Below are 24,593 nucleotides of genomic sequence, written 5' to 3'. Positions count from 1 at the left end.
CTCATGCGCACGAGAAACTTTTTATAAAGTTATTAAAAAATTAAAAAAATCTTCTTTTTTTTTAGGCATGTATATAGTGCGCACGAGAAACTTTTCATAAAGTTATAAAAAAAATTAAAAAATCTTATTTTTTATTTTTGTATTGTTTTAGACATGTATCTCATGCGTACGAGAAACTTTTTATAAAGTTATTAAAAAATAAAAAAAAATCTGTTTTTGTTTTTTAGGCATATATCTCGTGCGCACGAGAAACTTATAAAGTTATAAAAAAAAATTTTAAAGTTATAATTTAAAAAAAATTTTTAGACATGTATCTTGTGCGCACGAGAAACTTTTTATAAAGTTATTAAAAAATAAAAAAAAATTTTTTTTTTTTTTAGGCATGTATCTCGTGCGCACGAGAAACTTTTTATAGTTATAAAAAGAAATGTAAAATTTTTTATCATTTTTTAAATTTTTTTAGACATGTATCTCGTGTGCGTGCACAAGAAACTTTATATAAAGTTATTTAAAAAAAATCTTTAGACATGTATCTCGTGCGCAGGAGAAACTTTTTATAAAGCTATAATAATTTTTTTTATTGTTTTTTAAATATTATTAAAAAAAAACAATTCCCCCATGTCCCTTTAGGGGCTCCGTACATTTTTGTTTTGTGGGTTCAAGTTTTTTGTATTTTGCTGATGATTGAATATATTTATACTGAGTTAATGATGGAGTATATTTATACTGAGTTAATGATGGAGTATATTAATACTGAGTTAATGATGGAGTATATTTATACTGTGTTAATGATGGAGTATATTTATACTGAGTTAATGATGGAGTATATTTATACTGAGTTAATGATGGAGTATATTTATACTAAGTTAATGATGGAGTATATTTATACTGAGTTAATGATGGAGTATATTTATACTGAGTTAATGATGGAGTATATTTATACTGAGTTAATGATGGAGTATATTTATACTGAGTTAATGATGGAGTATATTTATACTAAGTTAATGATGGAGTATATTTATACTGAGTTAATGATGGAGTATATTTATACTAAATTAATGATGGAGTATATTTATACTAAATTAATGATGGAGTATATTTATACTAAATTAATGATGGAGTATATTTATACTAAATTAATGATGGAGTATACTTATACTAAGTTAATGATGGAGTATACTTATACTGAGTTAATGATGGAGTATATTTATACTAAGTTAATGATGGAGTATATTTATACTGAGTTAATGATGGAGTATATTTATACTGAGTTAATGATGGAGTATATTTATACTGAGTTAATGATGGAGTATATTTATACTAAGTTAATGATGGAGTATATTTATACTAAGTTAATGATGGAGTATATTTATACTGAGTTAATGATGGAGTATATTTATACTGAGTTAATGATGGAGTATATTTATACTGAGTTAATGATGGAGTATATTTATACTGAGTTAATGATGGAGTATATTTATACTGAGTTAATGAAGGAGTATATTTATACTGAGTTAATGAAGGAGTATATTTATACTGAGTTAATGATGGAGTATATTTATACTGAGTTAGTGATGGAGTATATTTATACTGTGTTAATAATTGAGTATATTTATACTGAGTTAATGATGGAGTATATTTATACTGTGTTAATAATTGAGTATATATATTTGTCTTTTCCAGCATCAAGTCAGTCAATAACAAGTTTAAATATATTTCAGGCACTTTAAAGTAAAAAGTTATTCAAGTTAAAAGTTGTTAGTTGTGTTTGTTTTCTTTAATGTTGATATTAATGCAGAGGTGTACTTATAACAGTTTGAATCATGTCATGGTGGAGAGTGGAAATTGTTCTTCTCTTGATGAACTCTTCCTTTATTTCTTCCTTTATCTTCCCTTCTTTTTTATCCTTTGTTTTGTTCCTTCCTTTATCTTCCCTTCTTTTTGTATCCTTTGTTTTGTTCCTTCCTTTATCTTCCCTTCTTTTTTTATTCTTTGTTTTGTTCCTTCCTTTATCTTCCCTTCTTTTTTTATTCTTTGTTTTGTTCCTTCCTTTATCTTCCCTTCTTTTTTTATTCTTTGTTTTGTTCCTTCCTTTATCTTCCCTTCTTTTTTATCCTTTGTTTTGTTCCTTCCTTTATTTTCCCTTCTTTTTTTATCCTTTGTTTTGTTCCTTTCTTTATCTTCCCTTCTTTTTGTATCCTTTGTTTTGTTCCTTCCTTTATCTTCCCTTCTTTTTTTATTCTTTGTTTTGTTCCTTCCTTTATCTTCCCTTCTTTTTTATCCTTTGTTTTGTTCCTTCCTTTATCTTCCCTTCTTTTTTATCCTTTGTTTTGTTCCTTCCTTTATCTTCCCTTCTTTTTTTATCCTTTGTTTTGTTCCTTCCTTTATCTTCCCTTCTTTTTTTATCCTTTGTTTTGTTCCTTCCTTTATCTTCCCTTCTTTTTTATCCTTTGTTTTGTTCCTTCCTTTATCTTCCCTTCTTTTTTTTATCCTTTGTTTTGTTCCTTTCTTTATCTTCCCTTCTTTTTTTATCCTTTGTTTTGTTCCTTCCTTTATCTTCCCTTCTTTCTAGTATAATTTGTATTGTTCCTTACTTAGTTACGTGTTGTTTACATGGGTTAAGCCAGCTAACTGTACTCTTACTTAGTTACTTCAGTAATGTCTTGTTTACATTAGTTTAGCTACCTAACTATACTCCTACTTAGTTAAGTGTTGTTTACATAAGTTTAGCCAGCTAAATATATTCTTACTTAGTTACTTCAGCAATGTGTTGTTTACATAAGTTTAGCTAACTAGCTAACTACTGTATATTCTTACTTGGTTACTTCAGTAATGTCTTGTTTACATTAGTTAAGCTACCTAACTATACTCTTACTTAGTTACGTGTTGTTTAAATCCTTTCTTTCTTATTTCAATTCCTCTTTTTTTCATTCATTTCTCCTTTCATCCTTAATTTCGTCATCCCTCCTTCATTTGTGTCCTTCTTTTTCTTCTCCATTCATTCCTTTTTTATTTTTGTGCTTCCTGTTTCCTCCCTGCCACTAAATTATTTTCCTCCTTTGCACTTATCTTTACTCCCTTCTTCACTTCACTTCCTTTCTTCCTTCTTGCATTTTTGTTGCCACTTTGTTTCTCTCTGTCCTTCACTGCTTCTTCCCTCACTTCTATCAATGTCTTCCTTGCTTTTGTTTTGCCACTTTGTTTTTCACTGTCCTTCACTGCTTCTTCCCTCACTTCTATCAATGTCTTCCTTGCTTTTGTTTTGCCACTTTGTTTTTCTCTGTCCTTCACTGCTTCTTCCCTCACTTCTATCAATGTCTTCCTTGCTTTTGTTTTGCCACTTTGTTTCTCTCTGTCCTTCACTGCTTCTTCCCTCACTTCTATCAATGTCTTCCTTGCTTTTGTTTTGCCACTTTGTTTCTCTCCGTCCTTCACTGCTTCTTCCCTCACTTCTATCAATGTCTTCCTTGCTTTTGTTTTGCCACTTTGTTTCTCTCTGTCCTTCACTGCTTCTTCCCTCACTTCTATCAATGTCTTCCTTGCTTTTGTTTTGCCACTTTGTTTTTCTCTGTCCTTCACTGCTTCTTCCCTCACTTCTATCAATGTCTTTCTTGCTTTTGTTTTGCCACTTTGTTTCTCTCTGTCCTTCACTGCTTCTTCCCTCACTTCTATCAATGTCTTCCTTGCTTTTGTTTTGCCACTTTGTTTCTCTCTGTCCTTCACTGCTTCTTCCCTCACTTCTATCAATGTCTTCCACGCTTTTGTTTTGCCACTTTGTTTCTCTCTGTCCTTCACTGCTTCTTCCTTCACTTCTATCAATGTCTTCCTTGCTTTTGTTTTGCCACTTTGTTTCTCTCTGTCCTTCACTGCTTCTTCCCTCACTTCTATCAATGTCTTCCTTGCTTTTGTTTTGCCACTTTGTTTCTCTCTGTCCTTCACTGCTTCTTCCCTCACTTCTATCAATGTCTTCCTTGCTTTTGTTTTGCCACTTTGTTTCTCTCCGTCCTTCACTGCTTCTTCCCTCACTTCTATCAATGTCTTCCTTGCTTTTGTTTTGCCACTTTGTTTCTCTCCGTCCTTCACTGCTTCTTCCCTCACTTCTATCAATGTCTTCCTTGCTTTTGTTTTGCCACTTTGTTTCTCTCTGTCCTTCACTGCTTCTTCCCTCACTTCTATCAATGTCTTCCTTGCTTTTGTTTTGCCACTTTGTTTTTCTCTGTCCTTCACTGCTTCTTCCCTCACTTCTATCAATGTCTTTCTTGCTTTTGTTTTGCCACTTTGTTTCTCTCTGTCCTTCACTGCTTCTTCCCTCACTTCTATCAATGTCTTCCTTGCTTTTGTTTTGCCACTTTGTTTCTCTCCGTCCTTCACTGCTTCTTCCCTCACTTTTATCAATGTCTTCCTTGCTTTTGTTTTGCCACTTTGTTTCTCTCCGTCCTTCACTGCTTCTTCCCTCACTTCTATCAATGTCTTCCTTGCTTTTGTTTTGCCACTTTGTTTCTCTCTGTCCTTCACTGCTTCTTCCCTCACTTCTATCAATGTCTTCCTTGCTTTTGTTTTGCCACTTTGTTTTTCTCTGTCCTTCACTGCTTCTTCCCTCACTTCTATCAATGTCTTCCTTGCTTTTGTTTTGCCACTTTGTTTCTCTCTGTCCTTCACTGCTTCTTCCCTCACTTCTATCAATGTCTTCCACGCTTTTGTTTTGCCACTTTGTTTCTCTCTGTCCTTCACTGCTTCTTCCTTCACTTCTATCAATGTCTTCCTTGCTTTTGTTTTGCCACTTTGTTTCTCTCTGTCCTTCACTGCTTCTTCTATCAGTCTTCCTTGCTTTTGTTTTGCCACTTTGTTTTTCTCTGTCCTTCACTGCTTCTTCCCTCACTTCTATCAATGTCTTCCTTGCTTTTGTTTTGCCACTTTGTTTCTCTCCGTCCTTCACTGCTTCTTCCCTCACTTCTATCAGTCTTCCTTGCTTTTGTTTTGCCACTTTGTTTCTCTCTGTCCTTCACTGCTTCTTCCCTCACTTCTATCAATGTCTTCCTTGCTTTTGTTTTGCCACTTTGTTTCTCTCCGTCCTTCACTGCTTCTTCCCTCACTTCTATCAATGTCTTCCTTGCTTTTGTTTTGCCACTTTGTTTCTCTCCGTCCTTCACTGCTTCTTCCCTCACTTCTATCAATGTCTTCCTTGCTTTTGTTTTGCCACTTTGTTTCTCTCTGTCCTTCACTGCTTCTTCCCTCACTTCTATCAATGTCTTCCTTGCTTTTGTTTTGCCACTTTGTTTTTCTCTGTCCTTCACTGCTTCTTCCCTCACTTCTATCAATGTCTTTCTTGCTTTTGTTTTGCCACTTTGTTTCTCTCTGTCCTTCACTGCTTCTTCCCTCACTTCTATCAATGTCTTCCTTGCTTTTGTTTTGCCACTTTGTTTCTCTCTGTCCTTCACTGCTTCTTCCCTCACTTCTATCAATGTCTTCCACGCTTTTGTTTTGCCACTTTGTTTCTCTCTGTCCTTCACTGCTTCTTCCTTCACTTCTATCAATGTCTTCCTTGCTTTTGTTTTGCCACTTTGTTTCTCTCTGTCCTTCACTGCTTCTTCTATCAGTCTTCCTTGCTTTTGTTTTGCCACTTTGTTTTTCTCTGTCCTTCACTGCTTCTTCCCTCACTTCTATCAATGTCTTCCTTGCTTTTGTTTTGCCACTTTGTTTCTCTCCGTCCTTCACTGCTTCTTCCCTCACTTCTATCAATGTCTTCCTTGCTTTTGTTTTGCCACTTTGTTTCTCTCTGTCCTTCACTGCTTCTTCCCTCACTTCTATCAATGTCTTCCTTGCTTTTGTTTTGCCACTTTGTTTCTCTCTGTCCTTCACTGCTTCTTCTATCAGTCTTCCTTGCTTTTGTTTTGCCACTTTGTTTTTCTCTGTCCTTCACTGCTTCTTCCCTCACTTCTATCAATGTCTTCCTTGCTTTTGTTTTGCCACTTTGTTTCTCTCCGTCCTTCACTGCTTCTTCCCTCACTTCTATCAGTCTTCCTTGCTTTTGTTTTGCAACTTTGTTTTTCACTGCTTCTTCCCTCACTTCTATCAATGTCTTCCTTGCTTCTGTTTTGCCACTTTGTTTCTCTCTGTCCTTCACTGCTTCTTCCCTCACTTCTATCAATGTCTTCCTTGCTTTTGTTTTGCCACTTTGTTTTTCTCTGTCCTTCACTGCTTCTTCCCTCACTTCTATCAATGTCTTTCTTGCTTTTGTTTTGCCACTTTGTTTCTCTCTGTCCTTCACTGCTTCTTCCCTCACTTCTATCAATGTCTTCCTTGCTTTTGTTTTGCCACTTTGTTTCTCTCCGTCCTTCACTGCTTCTTCCCTCACTTCTATCAATGTCTTCCTTGCTTTTGTTTTGCCACTTTGTTTCTCTCCGTCCTTCACTGCTTCTTCCCTCACTTCTATCAATGTCTTCCTTGCTTTTGTTTTGCCACTTTGTTTCTCTCTGTCCTTCACTGCTTCTTCCCTCACTTCTATCAATGTCTTCCTTGCTTTTGTTTTGCCACTTTGTTTTTCTCTGTCCTTCACTGCTTCTTCCCTCACTTCTATCAATGTCTTTCTTGCTTTTGTTTTGCCACTTTGTTTCTCTCTGTCCTTCACTGCTTCTTCCCTCACTTCTATCAATGTCTTCCTTGCTTTTGTTTTGCCACTTTGTTTCTCTCTGTCCTTCACTGCTTCTTCCCTCACTTCTATCAATGTCTTCCACGCTTTTGTTTTGCCACTTTGTTTCTCTCTGTCCTTCACTGCTTCTTCCTTCACTTCTATCAATGTCTTCCTTGCTTTTGTTTTGCCACTTTGTTTCTCTCTGTCCTTCACTGCTTCTTCTATCAGTCTTCCTTGCTTTTGTTTTGCCACTTTGTTTTTCTCTGTCCTTCACTGCTTCTTCCCTCACTTCTATCAATGTCTTCCTTGCTTTTGTTTTGCCACTTTGTTTCTCTCCGTCCTTCACTGCTTCTTCCCTCACTTCTATCAGTCTTCCTTGCTTTTGTTTTGCCACTTTGTTTCTCTCTGTCCTTCACTGCTTCTTCCCTCACTTCTATCAATGTCTTCCTTGCTTTTGTTTTGCCACTTTGTTTCTCTCCGTCCTTCACTGCTTCTTCCCTCACTTCTATCAATGTCTTCCTTGCTTTTGTTTTGCCACTTTGTTTCTCTCCGTCCTTCACTGCTTCTTCCCTCACTTCTATCAATGTCTTCCTTGCTTTTGTTTTGCCACTTTGTTTTTCTCTGTCCTTCACTGCTTCTTCCCTCACTTCTATCAATGTCTTTCTTGCTTTTGTTTTGCCACTTTGTTTCTCTCTGTCCTTCACTGCTTCTTCCCTCACTTCTATCAATGTCTTCCTTGCTTTTGTTTTGCCACTTTGTTTCTCTCTGTCCTTCACTGCTTCTTCCCTCACTTCTATCAATGTCTTCCACGCTTTTGTTTTGCCACTTTGTTTCTCTCTGTCCTTCACTGCTTCTTCCTTCACTTCTATCAATGTCTTCCTTGCTTTTGTTTTGCCACTTTGTTTCTCTCTGTCCTTCACTGCTTCTTCTATCAGTCTTCCTTGCTTTTGTTTTGCCACTTTGTTTTTCTCTGTCCTTCACTGCTTCTTCCCTCACTTCTATCAATGTCTTCCTTGCTTTTGTTTTGCCACTTTGTTTCTCTCCGTCCTTCACTGCTTCTTCCCTCACTTCTATCAATGTCTTCCTTGCTTTTGTTTTGCCACTTTGTTTCTCTCTGTCCTTCACTGCTTCTTCCCTCACTTCTATCAATGTCTTCCTTGCTTTTGTTTTGCCACTTTGTTTCTCTCTGTCCTTCACTGCTTCTTCTATCAGTCTTCCTTGCTTTTGTTTTGCCACTTTGTTTTTCTCTGTCCTTCACTGCTTCTTCCCTCACTTCTATCAATGTCTTCCTTGCTTTTGTTTTGCCACTTTGTTTCTCTCCGTCCTTCACTGCTTCTTCCCTCACTTCTATCAGTCTTCCTTGCTTTTGTTTTGCAACTTTGTTTTTCACTGCTTCTTCCCTCACTTCTATCAATGTCTTCCTTGCTTCTGTTTTGCCACTTTGTTTTTCTCTGTCCTTCACTGCTTCTTCCCTCACTTCTATCAATATCTTCCTTGCATTTGTTTTGCCACTTTGTTTCTCTCTGTCCTTCACTGCTTCTTCCCTCACTTCTATCAATGTCTTCCTTGCTTTTGTTTTGCCACTTTGTTTCTCTCTGTCCTTCACTGCTTCTTCCCTCACTTCTATCAATGTCTTCCTTGCTTTTGTTTTGCCACTTAGTTTTTCTCTGTCCTTCACTGCTTCTTCCCTCACTTCTATCAATGTCTTCCTTACTTTTGTTTTGCCACTTTGTTTTTCTCTGTCCTTCACTGCTTCTTCCCTCACTTCTATCAATGTCTTCCTTACTTTTGTTTTGCCACTTTGTTTTTCTCTGTCCTTCACTGCTTCTTCCCTCACTTCTATCAATGTCTTCCTTACTTTTGTTTTGCCACTTTGTTTTTCTCTGTCCTTCACTGCTTCTTCCCTCACTTCTATCAATGTCTTCCTTGCTTTTGTTTTGCCACTTTGTTTCTCTCTGTCCTTCACTGCTTCTTCTATCAGTCTTCCTTGCTTTTGTTTTGCCACTTTGTTTTTCTCCGTCCTTCACTGCTTCTTCCCTCACTTCTATCAATGTCTTCCTTGCTGTTGTTTTGCCACTTTGTTTCTCTCTGTCCTTCACTGCTTCTTCTATCAGTCTTCCTTGCTTTTGTTTTGCCACTTTGTTTTTCTCCGTCCTTCACTGCTTCTTCCCTCACTTCTATCAATGTCTTCCTTGCTTTTGTTTTGCCACTTTGTTTCTCTCTGTCCTTCACTGCTTCTTCCCTCACTTCTATCAATGTCTTCCTTGCTTTTGTTTTGCCACTTTGTTTCTCTCCGTCCTTCACTGCTTCTTCCCTCACTTCTATCAATGTCTTCCTTCCAACTTTCTACATCATTCTTTCTTATTCCTTACTTCAATCTTTTCCTTTCTCTTGCCTTTTATTTTTCACCATGTCTTCATCCTTTTGTCTTCCTTCTTTCCTCGTTTCCTCCTTCCTTTCAGTTCTTCCATATTCCTTCCTTCCTTCTTCCCAACATTCTTTGATGCTGTTTCAATACAAAACAGACTAAAGTGGACGGAGCTAACCTGGGTCTTCTCTTCCATCGTCAGCACGGCCCCTCCCACCTCTCCCCCGCCGGCCCCCCCCTGCAGAACGGCGAGGTGTCGGAGAAGAAGGACTCCAAGACGGCGCTGAGCATCTCGGGCAGCATCAGCAGCGTCAACTCGGACCGCACGCGTGCAGACATGATCCCCGCCGAGGTGAGCCTCGACTTTGGACCCAATCAGGTTTTTATCCGACGGCCCTCGGTCTTATCAGCCGTGGTTTGCTGATACCTCTTGATGACTTCACGTGGGAGACAAAGTGGCGTGGACGACTGCCGGATGTCGGCTCCTTCCTTCCTTCTGCTCAAAGCAGGAATTGTCCTGTGGCAGCACAAAGCTCTCCTTGTGCGCCGCTAAAATGAGACTTTGTGGGTCTAAAAGCCCGCTGACGTGCGTCTGCTCTCACCTTCCAATCAGAGGAGCCCTTTGGAGCTCGCTCACAGTTTTCAAAGCAGGAAATACAACAACAACACCGCGGCTAGCTTGTGTTAGCATTGGAACACTCTAGTGCTTGGTTTAACGTCATTTTCCTTGCTTCCCGGCGTGCGGTTAAGAGACACGGTTGTGTTTGGATGGAGACAGGTGTGGACAATATTGGAGACACACTAAAAGTATACAGCAAAGGAGAAAACTATTTGATGGTGCTTTAATGTTCTCAATACAGCGTCCATCAGCTGCTGTGACTGAGAGTTAATGAGGTGAGGAAACATGTAACAATAAACGGTACAATGATAATTTGCGATAAAATTCCAGACGGTTAATAACACAGTCTAATTTTTTTATTACCGAAAAAGCGTCATTTATTAATGCATTTTATGCAATGAGGAAGTCAGGCGCATGCGCACCAGCGTCGTTTGGCTTGATAATCATGGCGGACTAACTACACGGACTTTGCTCGGGAGATTTTCCCTCGGAGTAAACGGAGCCAAGCTAAAGTTAAAGCACCAATGATAGTCACACACACACTAGGTGTGGCGAAATTATTCTCTGCATTTGACCCATCACCCTTGATCACCCCCTGGGAGGTGAGGGGAGCAGTGAGCAGCAGTGGTGGCCGCACCCGGGAATCATTTTTTGGTGATTTGACCCCCAATTCCAAGCCTTGATGCTGAGTCCCATTTTTATAGTCTTTGGTATGACTCGGCCGGGGTTTGAACTCACGACCTACCCATCTCAGGGCGGACACTCTAGCGCTTGGTTTAACGTCATTTTCCTTGCTTCCCGGCGTGCGGTTAAGAGACATGGTTGTGTTTAGATGGAGACAGGTGTGGACAATATTGGAGACACACTAAAAGTATACAGCGAAGGAGAAAACTATTTGATGTTGCTTTAATGTTCTCAATACAGCGTCCATCAGCTGCTGTGACTGAGAGTTAATGAGGTGAGGAAACATGTAACAATAAACGGTATAATGATAATTTGCGATAAAATTCCAGACGGTTTATAACACCGTCTAATTTTTTTATTACCGAAAAACCGTCATTTATTAATGCATTTTATGCAACGGGGAAGTCAGGCGCATGCGCACCAGCGTCGTTTGGCTTGATAATCATGGCGGACTAACTACACGGACTTTGCTCGGGAGATTTCCCCTCGGAGTAAACGGAGCCAAGCTAAAGTTAAAGCACCAATGATTGTCACACACACACACACGAGGTGTGGCGAAATTATTCTCTGCATTTGACCCATCACCCTTGATCACCTCCTGGGAGGTGAGGGGAGCAGTGAGCAGCAGCATTGGCCACGCCCGGGAGTCATTTTTGGTGATTTAACCCCCAATTCCAACCCTTGATGCTGAGTACCATTTTTATAGTCTTTGGTATGACTCGGCCGGGGTTTGAACTCACGACCTACCCATCTCAGGGCGGACACTCTAGCGCTTGGTTTAACGTCATTTTCCTTGCTTCCCGGCGTGCGGTTAAGAGACATGGTTGTGTTTAGATGGAGACAGGTGTGGACAATATGGTGGAGACACACTAAAAGTATACAGCAAAGGAGAAAACTATTTGATGGTGCTTTAATGTTCTCAATACAGCGTCCATCAGCTGCTGTGACTGAGAGTTAATGAGGTGAGGAAACATGTAACAATAAACGGGGTATAATGATAATTTGCGATAAAATTCCAGACGGTTAATAACACCGTCTAATTTTTTTATTACCGAAAAACCTTTATTTATTAATGCATTTTAGGCAACAGAGAAGTCGCATGCGCACTAGTGTCGTTTGGCTTGATAACCATGGCGGACTAACTACACGGACTTTGCTCGGGAGATTTTCCCTCGGAGTAAACGGAGCCAAGCTAAAGTTAAAGTACCAATGATTGTCACACACACACGAGGTGTGGGGAAATTATTCTCTGCATTTGACCCATCACCCTTGATCACCCCCTGGGAGGTGAGGGGAGCAGTGAGCAGCAGCGGTGGCCGCGCCCGGGAATCATTTTTTGGTGATTTAACCCCCAATTCCAACCCTTGATGCTGAGTCCCATTTTTATAGTCTTTGGTATGACTCGGCTGGGGTTTGAACTCACGACCTACCCATCTCAGGGCGGACACTCTAGTGCTTGGTTTAACGTCATTTTCCTTGCTTCCCGGCGTGCGGTTAAGAGACACGGTTGTGTTTAGATGGAGACAGGTGTGGACAATATGGTGGAGACACACTAAAAGTATACAGCGAAGGAGAAAACTATTTGATGGTGCTTTAATGTTCTCAATACAGCGTCCATCAGCTGCTGTGACTGAGAGTTAATGAGGTGAGGAAACATGTAACAATAAACGGGGTATAATGATAATTTGCGATAAAATTCCAGACGGTTAATAACACCGTCTAATTTTTTTATTACTGAAAAACCGTCATTTATTAATGCATTTTAGGCAACGGGGAAGTCAGGCGCATGCGCACCAGCGTCGTTTGGCTTGATAATCATGGCGGACTAACTACACGGACTTTGCTCGGGAGATTTTCCCTCGGAGTAAACGGAGCCAAGCTAAAGTTAAAGTACCAATGATAGTCACACACACACTAGGTGTGGCGAAATTATTTGACCCATCACCCTTGATCTCCCCCTGGGAGGTGAGGGGAGCAGTGAGCAGCAGCGGTGGCCGCACCCGGGAATAATTTTTTGGTGATTTAACCCCCAATTCCAACCCTTGATGCTGAGTCCCATTTTTATAGTCTTTGGTATGACTCGGCCGGGGTTTGAACTCACGACCTACCCAGCTCAGGGCGGGCACTCTAGCGCTTGGTTTAACGTCATTTTCCTTGCTTCCCGGCGTGCGGTTAAGAGACACGGTTGTGTTTAGATGGAGACAGGTGTGGACAATATTGGAGACACACTAAAAGTTTACAGCGAAGGAGAAAACTATTTGATGTTGCTTTAACGTTCTCAATACAGCGTCCATCAGCTGCTGTGACTGAGAGTTAATGAGGTGAGGAAACATGTAACAATAAACGGGGTATAATGATAATTTGCGATAAAATTCCAGACGGTTAATAACACCGTCTAATTTTTTTATTACCGAAAAACCGTCATTTATTAATGCATTTTAGGCAACGGGGAAGTCAGGCGCATGCGCACTAGTGTCGTTTGGCTTGATAATCATGGCGGACTAACTACACGGACTTTGCTCAGGAGATTTTCCCTCGGAGTAAACGGAGCCAAGCTAAAGTTAAAGCACCAATGATTGTCACACACACACACACGAGGTGTGGCGAAATTATTCTCTGCATTTGACCCATCACCCTTGATCACCTCCTGGGAGGTGAGGAGAGCAGTGAGCAGCAGCATTGGCCGCGCCCGGCAGTCATTTTTGGTGATTTAACCCCCAATTCCAACCCTTGATGCTGAGTGCCAAGCAGGGAGGTAATGGCTCCCATTTTTATAGTCTTTGGTATGACTCGGCCGGGGTTTGAACTCACGACCTACCCATCTCAGGGCGGACACTCTAGCGCTTGGTTTAACGTCATTTTCCTTGCTTCCCGGCGTGCGGTTAAGAGACACGGTTGTGTTTAGATGGAGACAGGTGTGGACAATATAGTGGAGACACACTAAAAGTATACAGCAAAGGAGAAAACTATTTGATGTTGCTTTAATGTTCTCAATACAGCCGGGGTTTGAACTCACAACCTACCCAGCTCAGGGCGGACACTCTAGCGCTTGGTTTAACGTCATTTTCCTTGCTTCCCGGCGTGCGGTTAAGAGACACGGTTGTGTTTAGATGGAGACAGGTGTGGACAATATAGTGGAGACACACTAAAAGTATACAGCAAAGGAGAAAACTATTTGATGTTGCTTTAATGTTCTCAATACAGCCGGGGTTTGAACTCACAACCTACCCAGCTCAGGGCGGACACTCTAGCGCTTGGTTTAACGTCATTCTCCTTGCTTCTCGGCGTGCCGTTAAGAGACACGGTTGTGTTTAGATGGAGACTGGTGTGGACAATATTGGAGACACACTAAAAGTATACAGCGAAGGAGAAAACTATTTGATGTTGCTTTAATGTTCTCAATAAGGCCGGGGTTTGAACTCACGACCTACCCATCTAACTCTAACCACTACATGTGATCATGCTAACATTGCTTTGAAAAGTTAGCGTCCTCTAGGCCTCCGCCCCTTTAAGGTGGCTGTGCTTTACTTCAGAGGCGTATGTACAGGTTAACTTTACTTAAGTTACATAAGTCATGTGACTAAATATATATATATTAAAGAAAACTAACACAAAAAAAACACTAAAATAGTTTATGCAAGTGTCTGTGTTAATATTAATAACTTACAATTATTTTTGTATCGTTCCAGTTTCACAAATTCCTCAGTAAATTCACCGAAATGTCAGCGTGGACTTATTGAGTCTGTTTAGCTGATTGGAGAGCTAGCTTCCGCAGCTATTGGGTGTATGACCATGACTTCTGTTTTGTTTGATCAGCCGTTTTACTGCCTTAACTGCTTGGAAACAGTTAAGGTATGTAAATAAATATTTACAAAATATTTCTGTGTAAATAACTTATTTCACAACAATTTCAGCATTCACACAAAAGTGTCATTATTGTTGTTGTTATTATTATAAGCTTTATTAATATATATTATTAAGACAAGTCTACAAAATAAGAGCACAGTTGAAAGTGTACTTATATTTTATGTTTGGCAACAGGCAAATGTATAATATAAACATTGCTTATATAAATGTGTATTGCAGTACAATCATGGTCGTATTGGACTTTTTACAGCTTGAAAAAATAAGCTTTTATTTGTTTGTGCGTCCCCAGGATGTGCAGGCGTCCAGCGTGATGTGTCGCTGTCTGCGTGGTCAGCGCATCAGCAACATCAAGACGGTGGCGTGGATGATCACCCTGAGCGACGCGCTGCACAACTTCATCGACGGCCTGGCGATCGGCGCCTCTTTCACCGTGTCCATACTGGCCGGCTTCAGCACGTCCACCGCCATCGTGTGCGAGGAGTTCCCCCACGAGCTGGGTGAGTGACCATCGTGTAGGAAGAGTTCCCCCACGAGCTGGGTGAGTGACCATAGTGTAGGAAGAGTTCCCCCACGAGCTGGGTGAGTGACCATAGTGTATGAAGAGTTCCCCCACGAGCTGGGTGAGTGACCATAGTGTATGAAGAGTTCCCCCACGAGCTGGGTGAGTAACCATCATGTGCGAGGAGTTCCCCCACGAGCTGGGTGAGCGACAATAAGGCGTTAATTATAAAATAATGTTATTGCAGGATTATTGTGTTTGTGTCCTGGCTATTTTTTTGACCCTCGCTCCATTCCGAGTCTAGCGGCATTTTTTATCGGAGACTTTCACAACGTCAAAACACTTCTCATACCCAGTTTGAGAATCACTGTTATAGGGTATTTTTTTCATATGAATTAATTTCTAAAATTATTTTTTAACTGTAATTGTCACATTTAGAGGTTAATTTGTGTCTTATTAAGAAAGTTGTTTTTTTTTACACTCGATTTATGTCACATTTTTTGCGCTTAAATTTTGTGAACTAAATCAAATTATGTTGACAGTTTCATTGAAAAACTATGCGTGTGTAGAAAAATTCAGTGTATTACTGAATTTGTATACATGGAATTTTTATACACTGAATTTTCATACACTGAAATTTTTTTAACAATTATTTTACACTGAATTTTTATACATGGAATTTTTATACACTAAATTTTTTTACACTGAATATTTTTACACTGATTTTTTTATACACTGAATTTTTTTTATACCCTGAATTTTTTACACTGAATTTTTATACCCTGAATTGTTTTACACTTAATTTTTATACATGGAATTTTTATATATTGAATATTTTTACACTGATTTTTTTTTATACACTGAATTTTTTACACTGAATTTTTATACACTGAATATTTGTATACCCTGAATTTTTTTACACTGAATTTTTATACCCTGAATTGTTTTACACTTAATTTTTATACATGGAATTTTTGTATATTTAATATTTTTACACTGGGTTTTTTTATACACTGAGTTTTTTACACTGAATTTTTATACACTGAATATTTGTATACCCTGAATTTGTTTACACTGAATTTTTATACACTGAATTTCTTTTCTACATTGAATTTTTATACACTGATTTTTTTTATAAACTGAATTTTTTTGTACCCTGAATTTTTTTACACTGAATTTTTATACCCTGAATATTTTTAAACTGAATTTTTTTATACACTGAATTTTTATACATTGAATATTTTTACACTGATTTTTTTTTATACACAGATTTTTTTTACACTGAATTTTTATACACTGAATATTTTTATACACTGAATTTGATTTTTATACACTGAATTTGTTTACACTGAATTTTGTTACCCTGATTTTTTTTTTCTCTGAATTTTTATACACTGATTTTTTTATACACTGAATTTTTTACACTGAATTTTTATACATAGAATATTTTTACACTGATTTTTTTATACACTGAATTTTTTACACTGAATTTTTATACATAGAATATTTTTACACTGATTTTTTTTACACACTGAATTTTTTTACCCTGAATTTTTATACTCTAAATATTTTTACACTGAATTATTATACACTGAATATTATTATACACTGAATTTGATTTTTATACACTGAATTTGTTTACACTGAATTTTGTTACCCTGATTTTTTTTTTAACTCTGAATTTTTATACATTGAATATAATTACACTGATTTTTTTATACACTGAATTTTTTACACTGAATATTTATACATAGAATATTTTTACACTGATTTTTTTTATACACTGAATTTTTTTACCCTGAATTTTTATACACTAAATATTTTTACACTGAATTATTATACACTGAATATTATTATGCACTGACTTTTTTTATACACTGAATCTTTATACATTTAATATTTTTACACTGATTTTTTTTATACACTGAATTGTTTATACACTGAATTTTTTTACACTGAATTTTTGTACATTGAATATTTTACACTGATTTTTTTTATACACTGAATTTTTATACACTGAATTTGTTTACACTGAATTTTTTTACCCTGATTTTTTTTACACTGAATTTTTATACATTGAATATTATTACACTGATTTTTTTATACACTGAAATTTTTACACTGAATTTTTATACATAGAATATTTTTACACTGATTTTTTTTATACACTGAATTTTTTTACCCTGAATTTTTATACACTAAATATTTTTACACTGAATTATTATACACTGAATATTATTATGCACTGACTTTTTTATACACTGAATCTTTATACATTTAATATTTTTACACTGATTTTTTTTATACACGGAATTTTTTTATGCACTGAATTTTTTATACACTGAATTTTTTTACACTGAATTTTTGTACATTGAATATTTTACACTGATTTTTTTTTATACACTGAATTTTTATACACTGAATTTTTTTTACACTGAATTTTTATACATTGAATATTATTACACTGATTTTTTTATACACTGAATTTTTTACACTGAATTTTTATATATAGAATATTTTTACACTGATTTTTTTTATACACTGAATTTTTTTACCCTGAATTTTTATACACTAAATATTTTTACACTGAATTATTATACACTGAATATTATTATGCACTGACTTTTTTATACACTGAATCTTTATACATGTAATATTTTTACACTGTTTTTTTTTATACACTGAATTTTTTTATGCACTGAATTTTTTATACACTGAATTTTTTTACATTGAATTTTTATACATTGAATATTTTACACTGATTATTTTTATACACTGAATTTTTATACACTGAATATTTTTATACATTGAATATTTTTACACTGATTTTTTTATACACTGACATTTTTACACTGAATTTTTATATATTGAATATTTTTACAAGGTTTTTTTTTACATTGAATATTTTTACAATGATTTTTTTATGTACTGAATTTTTTTTTACACTGAATTTTTTATACACTGAATTTTTATACATTGAATATTTTTACAATTATTTTTTTCATACACTGAATTTTTATACATTGAATATTTTTACACTGATTTTTTTATACACTGACATTTTTACACTGAATTTTTATACATTGAATATTTTTACAAGGTTTTTTTTTACATTGAATATTTTTACAATGATTTTTTTTTATGTACTGAATTTTTTTTACACTGAATTTTTATACATTGAATATTTTTACAATTATTTTTTTCATACACTGAATTTTTATACATTGAATATTTTTACACTGATTTTTTTATACACTGACATTTTTACACTGAATTTTTATACATTGAATATTTTTACAAGGTTTTTTTTTACATTGAATATTTTTACAATGATTTTTTTTATGTACTGAATTATTTTTAAACTGAATTTTCTATACACTAAATTTTTATACATTGAATATTTTTACAATTATTTTTTTCATACACTGAATTTTTATACATTGAATATTTTTACACTGATTTTTTTATACACTGACATTTTTACACTGAATTTTTATACATTGAATATTTTTACAAGTTTTTTTTTTACATTGAATATTTTTACAATGATTTTTTTTTTTATGTACTGAATTTTTTTTACACTGAATTTTTTATACACTGAATTTTTATACATTGAATATTTTTACAATTATTTTTTTCATACACTGAATTTTTATACATTGAATATTTTTACACTGATTTTTTTATACACTGACATTTTTACACTGAATTTTTATACATTGAATATTTTTACAAGGTTTTTTTTTACATTGAATATTTTTACAATGATTTTTTTTTTATGTACTGAATTTTTTTTACACTGAATTTTTTATACACTGAATTTTTATACATTGAATATTTTTACAATTATTTTTTTCATACACTGAATTTTTATACATTGAATATTTTTACACTGATTTTTTTATACACTGACATTTTTACACTGAATTTTTATACATTGAATATTTTTACAAGTTTTTTTTTTACATTGAATATTTTTACAATGATTTTTTTTTATGTACTGAATTTTTTTTACACTGAATTTTTTATACACTGAATTTTTATACATTGAATATTTTTACAATTATTTTTTTCATACACTGAATTTTTATACATTGAATATTTTTACACTGATTTTTTTATACACTGACATTTTTACACTGAATTTTTATACATTGAATATTTTTACAAGTTTTTTTTTTACATTAAATATTTTTACAATGATTTTTTTATGTACTGAATTATTTTTAAACTGAATTTTTTATACACTGAATTTTTATACATTGAATATTTTTACAATTATTTTTTTCATACACTGAATTTTTATACATTGAATATTTTTACACTGATTTTTTTTTATACACTGACATTTTTACACTGAATTTTTATACATTGAATATTTTTACAAGGTTTTTTTTACATTGAATATTTTTACAATGATTTTTTTATGTACTGAATTATTTTTAAACTGAATTTTCTATACACTGAATTTTTATACATTGAATATTTTTACAATTATTTTTTTCATACACTGAATTTTTATACATTGAATATTTTTACACTGATTTTTTTATACACTGACATTTTTACACTGAATTTTTATACATTGAATATTTTTACAAATTTTTTTTTTACATTGAATATTTTTACAATGATTTTTTTATGTATTGAATTTTTTTTAAACTGAATTTTTATACACTGAATTTTTATACATTGAATATTTTTACAATTGTTTTTTTCATACACTGAATTTTTATACACTGATTTTTTTACACTGAATTTTTATACATTGAATATTTTTACACTGATTTTCTTTTATACACTAAAATATATTGTATATTATACACTTTTTTTATACGCCAGATTAAAACACTGAATTTTTAAACAAGCATTTTGCCGGGTTTTTTTCTAATTAAATTGTCAACATAATTTGATGTAAAAAAAAAAAAAAATTAAGTTTACAAAATTCAAACGCAAAAAATTCAGCTACATAAAATCATGTTTAAAAATAGTCACGACCCAAAAGTATGAAGTCAACTTTGCCGACCTCTACTGGCTGATAGCAGAACTGCATCTGTTTTGAATTAACGAATAACAAAAATGTTGCGTTTTTCTTCTAATAAAAAGATATTTTATTTAAGAAATATAAATAGTAAACACCTTTTTTTATTTTGTAGGTTGGTTTTGTTGACGTCACTAGCATGTTAGGAATGCTAATAAATGGCCGATTTAAGTCACTCGCGGTGAGATTGAATTGTGTTGCGGATGATGAAAATAGCAAGTTTATTATAATAAATAAATAATTGTGTTGCGGATGATGAAAATAGCAAGTTTACTATAATAAAAGACATTGTTTGAATGTGACACAAACAGGAAGTTGAGCTAATGGAGAGTGGTGTGTGCTTCAGGTGACTTTGTGATCCTCCTCAACTCGGGCATGAGCGTCCCTCAGGCCATCTTCTTCAACCTGCTGTCGGCCATGGCGTGCTACGTGGGCCTGGTGTTCGGCATCCTGCTCGGCAGCAACTACGCCCCCAACGCCATCTTCGCCGTGGCGGGGGGCATGTTCCTCTACATCGCCCTGGCAGACATGGTGAGAGGCTCCTACAACCAACGTTGGTCCCCTCGTCACCATCACGTTTTGTTTCCCCTCTCAGTTCCCGGAGATGGACGCCATTTCTAGGGAGGCCACGCGGACTTCCTCCAGGCTGGTCTTCTTCCTGATCCAGAACGCCGGGCTGCTGACGGGCTTCGCCATCATCCTGCTCATCACCACGTTTGCAGGGCAGATCAACCTGGGCTGAAGAAAAGAACACAACCAAGCCTTTTAGACCGGACTATCCATACAATCCTTTCATTCATCAAATCCAGCTTGATTTGTCTTAAAGAGACAGTACACTCTTTTGTTCCCTCTCTGGGTGCTGTACTGTCACCACCTGGCTCACATTTTCACTTTTTATGCAGTTTTGTATTTGTCTGTATATGTGTGTATCATTTACAGAATCACATCCTTTATTTTATTTGAAATGGAAGAAATTGCAGTTTAGATGTTTTAATTGTACGTTTACACCAGACTTTTGTTGCGTTTGTTGCTCAGGGTTTATTCAGAGCTTCTGTTTGAGACTTCAAATATAAATGTCTATGAGTAGACTTTGTCAACAACTGGGACCTTTTTGGCCTCCTGGCTTTTTAATGCTTTGTTTTGTTTTTTTGTTAAATCATGTAAATACTGTATGAACGTTGTGATTCATAGACCGGAGCACTGTGTTGAAATATATCCCAGCTCTTTAAAGTAGTTTGATTTTATGTTCGAAAGCACGGGAAGGAAAGGATGTGTTTCTGTTTTTACTTTTTATTTCATAACCTTATTTTGGCCTTTATATATATATATATATATATATATATATATATATATATATATAGAAATATTATATTTTTTTACAAATATTTAATTTATTTATATATATATTTTTATATATATATAATATATTTTTTATATGTATATATATATATTTGTATATATATATATATTATATATATATATATATATATTTTTACAAATATTTTATTTGTATATTTGTGTGTATATATATATTATATATTTTTATTTGATATATATTTTTTGTATATATATCTTTGTGTATATATATATATATATATAATATATTTTTAGAAATATTTTTTTAAGTATATGTATCTTTGTATGTATAATATATGTATATATATTTTATAAATATTTAATTTATATATATATATATATATATATATATATATAAATACAGTATCTTTGTATATATATTTTATATTTTTAGAAATATAATTTTTTTTAATATATATGTATATATATAAAAATTTGTATGTATATCTTTGTATATATATATTATATATATATTTATAAATATTTGTATTTGATATATATTTTTTGTATATATATCTTTGTGTATATATTTATATATTATATATATTTTTATAAATATTTTTTAAAGTATATATATTTTTGTAAATATATATATATATTATATATTTTTATAAATATATATATTTTTTAAATCTATATATATACTTTTTTATGCATATCTTTGTATATATAATATATATATTTTTAGAAATATTTAGTTTATATATATATATATCTTTGTATATATATATTATATATATTTTTATAAATATACTTTTTTTTAAATATATATATACTTTTTTATGTATATCTTTGTATGTATAATATATTTTTAGAAATATTTAATTGACATACAGCCATCCATCCATTTTCTACCGCTTAATCCCTTCGGGGTCGCAGGAGCCTATCTCAGCTATATATATATATATATATATATATATATATATATATATATATATATATATATATATATATATATATATATATATATATATATAATTGGTTTTATTACTACCAATGCAAATCTACTTTAAAATGTCACATCTCCACAGTTTTCCTAAAGACTTTATTCCGACGACAATATGTTACTCAACAAAACAAATTTCCGAACTGAAACAATTATGAACAAACGAAAAATTGTATTTTATTTTTTCCAAGAGTGGACATAAAAAACATATTCACTAGTTGCCATGTAGCTCAAAAATATTTAAACAAAACTTTAAAAAAATATATAAATTTTTTGTAAGAATGTGGGAAGTTTTCATGGCCTTTTTGTTTTTCTTTGGTCAATATTTCTTCACAAGTTATACCATTTTTATTACTTAACTAAAAAACATTTGGTTTACATGAAATAACTGAATTTGTGAATAGGGACTTGTTTTTTATAGACAACACAAAAGTCCACATTGACAAAAAGTCCATTTTGTTGCCATGTCATTCAAACATGGCTGCCGTTCCCCCCTAAATATAAATGGTTCGTTTAATATTTTCTCTTCACTCCTGCGACGCCACACTAAAACTAAAATGAGAGTGGAAATTGTGAGCCCAACTTGTTACTTATTAGTTCGTGCACTTTAAGCTTAATAATACACTAAAAGAAAGCTTATTGTCTCTTTCTGCCTTTTATTTCCGCCCTTACTTCTTCCACTTCCCGGTGTCCAACACACACATGTCCTCATATCCTGTGTCCCCCGCCTTTATAGTTCCCCTTACAAAGGTTCCGGTAGTGTCATGTGACCCGAGTAGCCAACACGTGACAGGACTATGCCCTTATTTACTGTGTACATGCTCTATTTGATGTCAACACACACGCGCGGTTACCATGGTGACGAAACCACGTCGATTTTCCAACATGCCTTCAAGGTCGTTCGTTCATGAGCGGTTTCCGGTATGTTCACGCCGTTCTGTAAAAGAAAAAAACGCAATATATTGCTAAAATTACTCTTAATGTTGTATTTTGACCTTAATTAATCTTGGAGGACTATATTAGGCTCATTTAATGTTTGTTCAAATTGACCTAGCTGTGCTTATTCTCACGTTGTTGTAGACCATGAACGCACCACATCCCAAGAACAGGAAAACGCGATGAGTTCATTTCGAACTTTGCTCCCTTTTTTTCCGGTTCTTTGAGCGCAAATACAAAGTATGTCAATATCTCGCCTACTATGTGTTTTTTTTTAAAGCATTTACACGCGTGGAGTGGGGTCGAATCATGTTTTGGAAAAACTATGCGTGTCTATAAAAATTTAGTATAAATGTATTTTTTATACACTGAATTTTCATACACTGAATTTTTTTTAACAATTATTTTACACTGAATTTTTATACATGGAATTTTTATACACTGAATCTTTTTACACTGAATATTTTTATACTGATTTTTTTTATACACTGAATTTTTTTTATACCCTGAATTTTTTTACACTGAATTTTTATAACCTGAATTGTTTTACACTTAATTTTTATACATGGAATTTTTATATATTGAATATTTATACACTGAATTTTTTACACTGAATTTTTATACACTGAATATTTGTATACCCTGAATTTGTTTACACTGAATTTTTTGTACCCTGAATTTTTTTTACACTGAATTTTTATACCCTGAATATTTTTATACACTGAATTTTTATACATCGAATATTTTAACACTGATTTTTTTATACACTGATTTTTTTACACTGAATTTTTATACACTGAATATTTTTATACACTGAATTTGATTTTTATACACTGAATTTGTTTACACTGAATTTTGTTACCCTGATTTTTTTTTTATTCTGAATTTTTATACATTGAATATTATTACACTGATTTTTTTACACACTGAATTTTTTTACCCTGAATTTTTATACACTGAATATTATTATGCACTGAATTTTTTTATACACTGAATCTTTATACATTTAATATTTTTACACCGATTTGTTTTTATACACTGAATTTTTTTATACACTGAATTTTTATATATATATTTTTTTATAAATATTTAATTTATATATATATATATATATATATATATATATATATATATATATATATATATATATATATATATATATATATATATATATATATATATATATACACACACAGTATCTTTGTATATATATATTATATATTTTTACAAATACAATTTTTTTAAATATATATATATACTTTTTTATGTATATCTTTGTATATATATATTATATATATATATTTTTACAAATATTTGTATTTGATAGATACTTTTTGTATATATATCTTTGTGTATATATTTATATATTATAAATAATTTTTTTTAAGTATATATATTTTTGTATATATTATATATATATTATATATATTTTTATAAATATATATATATTTTTAAATCTATACATACCAATATGTTACACAACAAAACAAATTTCCGAACTGAAACAATTATGAACATAAACAAAACATTTTATTTTATTTTTTCCAAGAGTGGACATAAAAAAACATGTTCACTCATTGCCATGTAACTCAAAAATATTTAAACAAAACTACGTAAACGTGGAAAAAAAGATAAATGTGTGAAAA

The 24,593-nt window shown here is 33.5% G+C and overlaps 1 protein-coding gene across 1 annotated transcript in view; it reads left to right on the top strand.

Moving 5' to 3' along the window:
- The window catches only part of slc39a8 (solute carrier family 39 member 8), a 30,478-nt gene extending 9,539 nt beyond the window's left edge, over window positions 1–20,939 (top strand). Inside the window, exons 5-8 of the mRNA XM_061986823.1 lie at window positions 9,202–9,351; window positions 14,459–14,666; window positions 20,056–20,240; window positions 20,305–20,939. Of these exons, the coding sequence (XP_061842807.1) occupies window positions 9,202–9,351; window positions 14,459–14,666; window positions 20,056–20,240; window positions 20,305–20,451 (690 nt within the window). The 3' untranslated portion in view covers window positions 20,452–20,939. The remainder of the gene's footprint in view (window positions 1–9,201; window positions 9,352–14,458; window positions 14,667–20,055; window positions 20,241–20,304) is intronic.
- The last annotated feature ends 3,654 nt before the right edge of the window (window positions 20,940–24,593 follow it).

This window comes from Nerophis lumbriciformis, linkage group LG26 (assembly GCF_033978685.3).
Source record: "Nerophis lumbriciformis linkage group LG26, RoL_Nlum_v2.1, whole genome shotgun sequence".
NCBI lineage: Eukaryota > Metazoa > Chordata > Actinopteri > Syngnathiformes > Syngnathidae > Nerophis > Nerophis lumbriciformis.
Note: the sequence above shows the minus strand (reverse complement) of the source record. Positions and strands in the feature narration are given on the sequence as shown.